The sequence below is a fragment of the Phalangium opilio genome, unplaced genomic scaffold (assembly GCF_054372755.1).
Source record: "Phalangium opilio isolate 3A_F unplaced genomic scaffold, DU_Popi_V2 ptg000092l_1, whole genome shotgun sequence".
NCBI classification, from domain to species: domain Eukaryota; kingdom Metazoa; phylum Arthropoda; class Arachnida; order Opiliones; family Phalangiidae; genus Phalangium; species Phalangium opilio.
Genome location: NW_028324197.1, coordinates 254,650 through 264,210, shown reverse-complemented (window position 1 = coordinate 264,210; position 9,561 = coordinate 254,650). Strand labels below are relative to the sequence as shown.

The following is a 9,561-nucleotide window of genomic DNA, read 5'->3' as shown; positions in this document are numbered from 1 at the left end:
TAAATTAATTATAAAATGTACAAACTTGAAAAGTTTCCGTTGGAAACATCTCCAACGGACGTAATCCTATTTTAACAGGAAAAGTGTCTTAATTTGAAATATCTTTCGAGCTAGGGCCTCTGAAAGTTATAGATTTCTAGCGTTAAAACTTATAAACTTAACAGGCATTTAATTGTAATTCGAGGAGTTTTCGTTTTGCTTTTTTGTCCGTAGAACATTATTTTTTCTTCCGATCCTCTTGAGAACCTGATATCCCATAGAAAATGCTTTCGTTCTTTATATAATTTTCAAAAAAAATTTAAGTTAAAAACTTATTGAGTTAAATCCAACGTAATACAATTTCTATTCAAGAACTGATGTTGCCTGTCAGCGCAATGATACCAAAGACCTTTTCTTTGAAAAGTATAAAGTTAACCCTGTTACTCACTTTCTTTTCTACTGAAAGGAAATAAGGTTTCAAGTTGTATGATCTTTTCCCCCTCAATTAAAAGAAGTTCAGGCATTCGCCATTGTCAAAAAAACGTCGCTGACCCACAAATGACGTCAAGAAAAAAAATAAAGGGGGGTAGTTTCAAAATCAGTGGCATCCGTCGGCCTCTGTTACCAATTATGACACCCCTTAACACCCCCAGCCTAATGGGTCCGCGGCACAACAAAGATTCATCCACAGTTCGTAAAAGCTATTGCCGTCTCCCCAGCCCGTCTATAGCCAATGTATACCAATGCTATAGGGTTTTCACATTATATATCACTCCACCGTATTATAACACCCTATGCAGTTTCTTACTTTTTTTCGTCGAATTATGTTCAAGACAACGGGGTGAAATTCGAATATCTATAGATAGACCTACATCTTTTCAAGCTCAGAGGCTCACTATTATTTTTGAAACGAACTGCATCGCTTGTCTGTTTATTTTCGAAAAACGTTTTCGCTAACGATTTTTAAAAACATCCGAATCGCCGAATGAAAAAACTATATCCACCCGAAAGAAAACTGGCATAAATTCAAAACCCGTGTGGGCCACTCTTTCAGTTGGTAACGGATACTCCCAACTTGACGAATGGTTTGGAATAATGGACATTCCATCCATGACTTGGAATAAGTTTTCTGGTCAAGAACGCTTCCTCGAAAAGGTACTAATTCTTACTCCACGCATTGGTTAATTTTAACTTGAAAAACCATTCGTATAATTGCCAAGTATTGGGAAGAATCTTTACTTCGTTCCATGACCGAAGCTGGGAACGACGAAAGGGAGCTAGCTCTTGCCCAAAACCACGTAGACGATGATGGTGTTCCATGTATAACGGTTTATCTTGATGGTGCAAAAGAAGTTACGGTCAGAACTACAACGCCGCCTCTGGCGTGGTAATATTTAAAATACTACAATTAAGTGTAATACTTGCATCATATATAAATTTGAAAGGCTTGTATTATTGGACGAGCGACGAAAAAGCTTCTGTTTCTAGGCGTACGTAATAAATATTGCTATGCCTGCGCCTTATCTGCCAACAGAAATGAGACGCCTAAAGAACACCTTTGCTATCGAAACTGGGACAAATCTTCCTCAGCTATGGAAGCCGACATCGTAGTTGAAGGATTTAAATGTAGCGAGGCTATGCACGGTGTTCGGTACCTAAAAGTTATAGCTGATAGTGACTCCAGCGTTCAGTGTCGAATAATCGAAAAAGTGCCTTACGGACGCAAAGTGCAAAAACTGGAGTGTGCCAACCACGCGGTTAAAAATTATACTAAGGCACTGCACAAAATTAGCCTCAACACATAGCTTCCTTGCAATGGTAGAAAAAGGTTGAGAGGTAAAATACACAAACTAACAGCTGCCGCACGGGGAGCAATCACGCACAACTCAAAAGCCGATTCGTCTGTGGCTAACTTACGTCATGACCTACATAATGGACCGGCACACGTATTTGGCGATCATGCTAAATGTCGTCCCTATTTCTGTCAAAGGTGACAAAGAAGGAGAATAAAACATTTTACCCGAGCTAAAGAAGAACGGGATATTCCCGTTTATAATGGCGTCGGTCGATTCCTTGGCCGCGAAGGCTGACCGCCTATACGCCAACGAGACGAGCAATCGAGCCGAGCTATTTATGAGCATCCTAGCCAAAATTAACTCGGGTAAAAGAATTAACTTTTCTCAAAAAGGAAGCTACCAAAGAAGATCGTTGCTATCTGGACTCAACTACCAGAAAGGTTCTTCATGGCACGGAAGTCCGTGGAAGAACGGTATGGGAAAGAGTCCTGGAGCTCATTTCAAAACCTTCATGGAGAAGAGAAAAAGAAAGAGAGAGGTTGACAGAAAAAAGAAGACATTCCAAAAGAGAAACGCAGAAAAGTGATGGCCACTCTACTACCAATTGAAAAAGACTATGGACCTAAAGCGGATACGGTGCCATTAACTCTGGGCCAGTTTGAGGCAAAGAAAGCCAGTAGACTGGAGAATTTTCAGGTAGGTAAATTTGGTCAACAATGACCCTAAAGCTTTGGTGGCGTATATGTTTCACGTAAATGTAATATTTCCTGTATATTACGTATTCTACAGGTTTTAATTTCTAAACAAATTGAAATCGAAAAGATATCCCGCGGTCAACACGCAAACCCCGTCTATGTCGCGCACAGAGAGCATCGCCTTACTGCCTCCACTTTCGGCCTTTGCATGAAACGTAAAGCGACCACATCGTGTCACAACTTTGTCAAGAGCATACTGTATAAGCAAACGTTTTCATCAGAGTGTACGGAATACGGAAAAACCAACGAAACTGTGGCAATTAGATTTTTCATGGACAAAACGGGCTATTTTGTTAGACCAAGCGGTCTGTACGTTGACTTGAAACACGGATACCTAGCGGCGAGTGCTGATGGTATGTTAATTTTTGTTCAGCGGGTTTTTAAAAATATGTCTCGGTTTTACAGGCGTCATAGACGATGAACAAGCTTTGGTTGAAGTGAAAACGGCACCATCAGCAATAGGCCTAAACTTAACTGAGGCCATAAAAAACAAAAAAAAAATATTTTTAAACCTAACAACCGATGAGGACGGGAAAACCAACATTACACTGAAGAGATCACACGCCTATTTTTATCAAATTCAGGGGCAACTAAATATCGCTGATAAAAACAAGTGTTTCTTCGTTGTGTACATAGACGAAAATAACCCAATTTTTGTGGAAGAGATAGAGAGAGATGGGCATTTATGGCAAAACGTAATGCTTCCTAAACTTTGTGCTTTTTTAACGATTGCCTTTTGCCTGAAATTCTGGACCCACAAATTCCGAAAGGTCAGATTTGTAAAGATCCGCTTTACATAATCGAGGCCCAAAATAAACTGAAACTAAAGAACGAAGCCTCTAAAAGTGATACTAAGTTGTGAAGTGAAATATCGGGTGTGACGTTTACCTAGACGCAGCTCGAATAATACACATTGAATTATTTTTATTTATATATTACTGAAACTTGCTCAACTTCAAGTTAGGATCTGCAACTATACCAAATTATATTATTTCGTTTGAATCACAGATCGGTGAATCAGCGAAAGTAGTGCTTCAATTTCTCTCTTCCCATATCGCCTAAACATGCAGGATGCTCGATAGTAATTTAGCTTCTCGTTTATTGTAGTAAAACTACTTTCGCTACTCTTGAAAATTAGAAGGAAGAAAGATGCTGAATCTATTGATGTTTAGATAAGGCTCCGACGAGCGAGACAACCGGACAAAAGGTGGCAGTGCCCCAGGGGTATGGGGTTGTTAAGAGCTCCCTTTTTATTACTATTCTCTCCCACTCCCTTCTTCTTCGCGAAAGTGAACTGCAAGGACTACATAGTATATCAAGTAAAACTGTATATTCCTTGGTAAAAACCTCAAGGTCATCGACGGAGTACCCAAACTCAAAAGGGGCCTTAAGGTGACAAAGCGCGGCCATCGCCCAAAAGATTTAGTTGCTCCCTCTACACATAGTTTCCAAACCTACTTCATAAATGACGTAGCCACAAGTATAGACAAAATAGCAAGAATTGCGGTAATGACATATACGGTGCAACAACGTAAGTCAAAGCATGATTAAAAAACATGAAATTTAGCACTTAAACTAAATTTTTCTCAAAACCCTTAAATTTGTTCCTAAAAAAGGTTTATATTTTGATATAAAACCGTTCCCAAACGTAACAAACGAATATTTCATTTCAAAAGGGTGGCGACAAAATGGCTAAATTTAAGAAAAGCTCCATGTTATTTTTATGGGAAAATTTAACTTTTTCACCAAAAAGGGCTGAATTAAAGTTAAAGCTTGTTTAGCCACAATTTCTGGAGATAATCTATCCAGTCACAGCATCGGCGGTTTGAATCAGTCTTTTTCCGCGGGTCGTATATGCCACTTTTGCATGATTAAGAAAGAAAATATTTCCCAGTGTTTTGAGGAGAAATATATGATTTGAAGAAATGAAAAGAAACTAGAGGCAGTTATTCAAAACCCTTAAAACTCATTAGCATATGGAGTTAAAGGGCCATGCCCATTTTCTATTCCGCCCCTTTTCAAGATGTTATGCATGATTTCTACGAATATGTAGTTCCAAAAGTTCTAAAATTAATATTAAGCCACATTGTTAAATACGGTATTTTAACGTTAGAAGAAGTTAACGATAAAATACAAATATTTCCATATGGCGAATTACATATTGAAAATGAAAGGGCCCTTATATCGGATCATATACTAAAAAGGAAAAGGAACACTGTGGTTCAGCAGCTCAGAAAAAAGTCTCCTTTATTTCTTTCCATTGATTTTTGGAGCAGAAGTTCCGGTTAATGATAAGTATTGGGCCACACTTTTAGGTTTATTACTAATATCGCAGATAGTAACAACGCCAGTAATAGATGTAAGCTGGCTTTCTTTCCTGTACGATAGGATAGTTGATTTTTGTGAAATGCTTAAAGAATTTCCCGAAGCAAATTTTACACCTATAATTCATTATTTAATCCACTACCCTAGACTGATAAAAATGTATGGTACATTAAAACGTCTATGGTGCATGAGATTTGAAGCTAAGCACCAATACTTCAAACGTATTGCTAGCAATACTTACAATTTTAGAAATATTAGCGGTCCTTATCAAAAAGGCATCAGTTTCTGCAGTGCTTTGAACAAAGTGGCGAAAGCGGCTTAGAAACAGGTGATTTAATTAGAAATATGAATATTAAAACTTTTGATGTCCATGGTATTTTAAACAATAAGACTAATTTTAAAAATAAAGAGAATCAACATAGAAATAAATCAAAACTATTTATTTGGGTGTAAATAATCGCAGAACAAATACAGAGAGCTTTCGGCTCGTGAGCCTTTATCAATCTGAGGAGTTAATTTCTAAATTTTAATTTTACCAAAGTAAGTTATTTTTTAGGCGCAAAATGTTTTTTGTTGATAACACCCCATAATCCGGATTCTTCACATCCTTCGTCTAGGTTTAAAACACCCTGTTTTTTTATGAACAGTCCTTCGACAAACTTCCGTTTGTAATACCCCCCTTCTTTGTGTAAGATTTTTACACTGTCAAGGTTAATGCTATGAGTTTTCTCTTCCAGCATGTGCTTGGCTAAACCGTTATTGAGGTCCCCCTTTTTTATTGCTAATTTATGTTCCCTAAATCGTTCTCTTAATGTCCGTTTTGTTTCACCTACGTATGTTTTTCCACAATTACACCCAATTTCATAGACAACACAACGGTTGTCTAGTAGGGGTTTATTTTCTTTTGGTTTATTATTTACTAGTGTGTTCTTTAGTTTATTTCTTCCCTTGTGAATTAAGGTTATTCCTAACGGTTTCAAAAGCCTGTTGGCTTTCTCACTGCTCCCTTTTAGATAGGGTAAAGCCAAGCACATACTGGGGTCGAATTTTGGTACATTGTTGCGTACATTATTATTTTTAAATATATTGTCAATGATATGTGTGGGGTAATCACAATTTTGAAGTTGTTTTTTAACCAATTCTTTATCCAGATCCGGTACGTCAGATATATTTTCTATGCGAAACTTGAGACTTTTTAATATCCCGATTTTAATTTTTTCATGGTGGTACGAGTTAAAATTTAGGTATTTATTACAATGGGTGGGTTTCTGATAGAGTGATGTCTCTAGGGTATTATTTTCCGCGGTGCGTTTAACTAATACATCTAAGAATGGTAACTTATTTTTCTGTTCTAGTTCAAAGGTGAATTTTATTGAGTTGTCCAAGGTATTAACTTGCTCTAAAAAATAGTCTTAAGTTATTTCGCTTATCGTTGTAGATTAAAAATATATCATCGACGTAACGGTTCCAAAAAGTTATATGTCGCGAGAACCTCTCATTTGTGAAGACTTTAGATTCTAAGTATTCCATATACATGTTGGCCAGTACACTTGAAAGGGGGTTTCCCATAGCTAACCCACGTTTTTGTGTGTAAAAATGGTCCAAAAATTTAAAATGTGTTTTTTATGCAAATACGGCTCAGGTCTACTATCGAGTTTATTTTTAAGTCTGTCCGTTTTTTTTAACTTTTATCGTTATATAGTCTATCCTCTAATACCTTTAAGACCCCCTCTATGGGGACATTTGTATATAAATTTGTTACATCTAAGCTTAAAATTTTATCATTTTGTTCTAAATAAATGTTTTTAATTCTTTCAACAAACTCATACGAATTTTGTACCGTATAGTCCGTTTTGTTTACTAAGGGGGCAATTACCCGCGTTAATGATTTAGCCAAATGGTATGTTGGGCTGTCGATGCATGCAACAATCAACCGCATAGGGATATTTTCTTTGTGGATCTTTGGTAGCCCATATACATGTGGGGGCTTTAGGTTGTTTGAAATGTAACGGAAGAAACCTTTTTTGGGAATTTCATTCTGTTCTATACAGAGTCTGATGTGCTGTCTTATCACGCGATCGAGCTCCGTCTTTGGTCTTTTTGTAACTGTTCATAGTCACCACTATTTTCTAGTACACATAAAACCTTTTTGTTGTAATCGTCCAGATCTAAAACTACAATTTTTCCCCCCTTATCAGCGTTTATAATTTTAATACTCGTGTTATTTTTTATGGATTTTAGTGCAAATCTTTCATTTCTCGTTAAGTTATCTTTTATATTTAAATTGTTCGGTTGACTAAAACTATTCTTAACGATATTACGGATATCTTGCTTTTGATTATCATGTAGTGTGTTATTGAATCGTAGGAATTCCTCTGTACTCGCGATGGTGTCAATGAAGGGTACCTTCTTGTCTGAAGGAGCGAATCCTAATCCCTTGCTTAGTAATTTTAATTCAGCATCGGATAATACGTGAGTGGATAAGTTTATAACATTTGAAGTGTCTAATTTAGGGGAGTGTTCTTGCATATCTTTGACCGCACATAGATTAAGCCCTTTGAATTTTTTAATGTGGATAATTTTATTTTTATTGAACTCGCGCATGTAGTCCTCGGTAATGATGTCCAAAAGGTAACATACCGTAGTAACATACTTGAAATGTTTTCCTTCCAGTTGTTTAGTTTCATCGCATACTTCTTTCTTGCGATGATGTAATTCGGTGATGGCTTGTGTGAGTATATCCCTCTCGAGGTTTATTTTGTGTCGGTTGACCTTGGGTGATGTCCGGAAGTTTGTCGAAATCTTGCATTTTAAACCAGGTGGTATCAAGGAAAAACACTTGCACTTAGCTAAGAACGTAAGCTGGCTAATTGTTTTCGCGTATTTTTGTTTTACATAGCGTAGGCGGTAAAAAACTGACACGTCTCTTTTATCGTGCAGATGATCATAAATATTAAAACTTTTTATGTCCATGGTACTTTAAACAATAAGACTAATTTTAAAAATAAAGAGAATCAACATGGATATAAATCAAAACTATTTATTTGGGTGTAAATAATCGCAGAACAAATACAGAGAGCTTTCGGCTCGTGAGCCTTTATCAATCTGAGGAGTTAACCTCAATAACGGTTTAGCCAAGCACATGCTGGAAGAGAAAACTCATAGCATTAACCTTGACAGTGTAAAAATCTTACACAAAGAAGGGGGGTATTACAAACGGAAGTTTGTCGAAGGACTGTTCATAAAAAACAGGGTGTTTTAAACCTAGACGAAGGATGTGAAGAACATTTTGCGCCTAAAAAATAACTTACTTTGGTAAAATTAAAATTTAGAAATTAACTCCTCAGATTGATAAAGGCTCACGAGCCGAAAGCTCTCTGTATTTGTTCTGGGATTATTTACACCCAAATAAATAGTTTTGATTTATATCCATGTTGATTCTCTTTATTTTTAAAATTAGTCTTATTGTAGAAATATGAAGGTGGAATTCGGTCAGGTTTCCGATAAACTTAAATCGAAATTGAGAGAAATCGGTGTAAATAAAACATAGACAAAATTGCTGCAGAAATATGCTATAATTCCATAACCTACAAAATTGGTTACATATACAACTTAGAATCATCAGACGATTTTAAGTTTTTAAAGATTTACTATCTTTTTCAGTGTGATCAAAACTGGCACGTTTGCGGCAGAGTTGTTTATTGGTCTGAGTACTTAGAACATTAAAATTCTTATATTGTTAAAGAATCAAATATTCAATATGTTATATTTTGAATCCTGAGGATGAAAACGATAATTGGGCATTAAAAATTTATAATCTGAATAATATTTTAAATGTTGTAACATTGTATCATAAATTCATAACTGAATTATGTGTTTAGAATGGCTGATTTTATCTACCATGTCGCCTGCCGAAAAATAAAAAAAAAATTTAATTGCAAGGATTCAGTTGGAGAAATTGAAAAATCTCTTTCAAACATCTTCCATCAAAACAGTCCAAATATTTGAAAGCGAAATCTTTAATGAAAGGGTTGACTGTGATTTCTATCAAGGCCTTCCGCCCAAAAAATCCAAGTTAAACAGGAATATGCCAGTTTTTTTACTCTTTTCTAGGATGAGGGAAAATGACCGGGGTGTTTTGTCTAGAGAATGGGATATTTTGTCTAGAGAATGGGATATTTTGTCTAGAGAATGGGTGATTTTTTATTGTTCTATTGAACTTATACCATACGGGTCATATTTAAATTAAAGGACCATGAGTAAACCGAGCGTCCTGATAATTCGAGGGCTAGGAAAAATATCGTGTGGCTCAGTGATTAACAGCAGCTTAAATTACGAGATTTAATCCCCGTATGGTAAACTCTACAAAACCACTGTGAAGTAGTCAAAAATATTTCCTGATGAATTTTACAAGGGTGAAGTAATGTTTTTAGTGAAAGACCAAATATATAAAATCCAGAAAAATTATGTATCCCTTTAAACTTAATGAAAAGTTAGCGGGAGTTAACTTACTCGTCATATTAACAAAAAGATAGGAAGAAACACCGTATGTTAGAGGTTTTATGTATCTGGGTAAAACTTTTCATTTTCACTTTTTAGTGGGAATTAGAAGGTTCTCAATTTTATAAATTTAAACAAATTGAAATATCTTGCGAAATATTAAAGATACAAAGAAACTAGCGACACTTTCTGATATGAATCGACCC

General features: G+C 36.0%; 1 protein-coding gene across 1 annotated transcript; it reads right to left on the bottom strand.

Moving 5' to 3' along the window:
• Window positions 1-5,400: 5,400 nt before the first annotated feature.
• LOC149640883 (uncharacterized) lies at window positions 5,401-6,391 on the bottom strand. Its single transcript, XM_089850529.1, has 2 exons — window positions 6,319-6,391; window positions 5,401-6,254 (listed from the first exon to the last, which is right to left on the bottom strand). The coding sequence occupies exons 1-2, from the start codon at window positions 6,389-6,391 to the stop codon at window positions 5,401-5,403; spliced, it is 927 nt and encodes a 308-aa protein (XP_089706655.1).
• Window positions 6,392-9,561: the final 3,170 nt, after the last annotated feature.

Excerpts from the sequence above, each read along its gene's own strand:
- LOC149640883 (XM_089850529.1), bottom strand. The coding sequence starts at position 6,391 with ATGTATATGGAATACTTAGAATCTAAAGTCTTCACAAATGAGAGGTTC. Across the intron at positions 6,255-6,318 it reads ACATATAACTTTTTGGAACC|AGCAAGTTAATACCTTGGAC; the intron begins GTTACGTCGATG and ends ACTATTTTTTAG.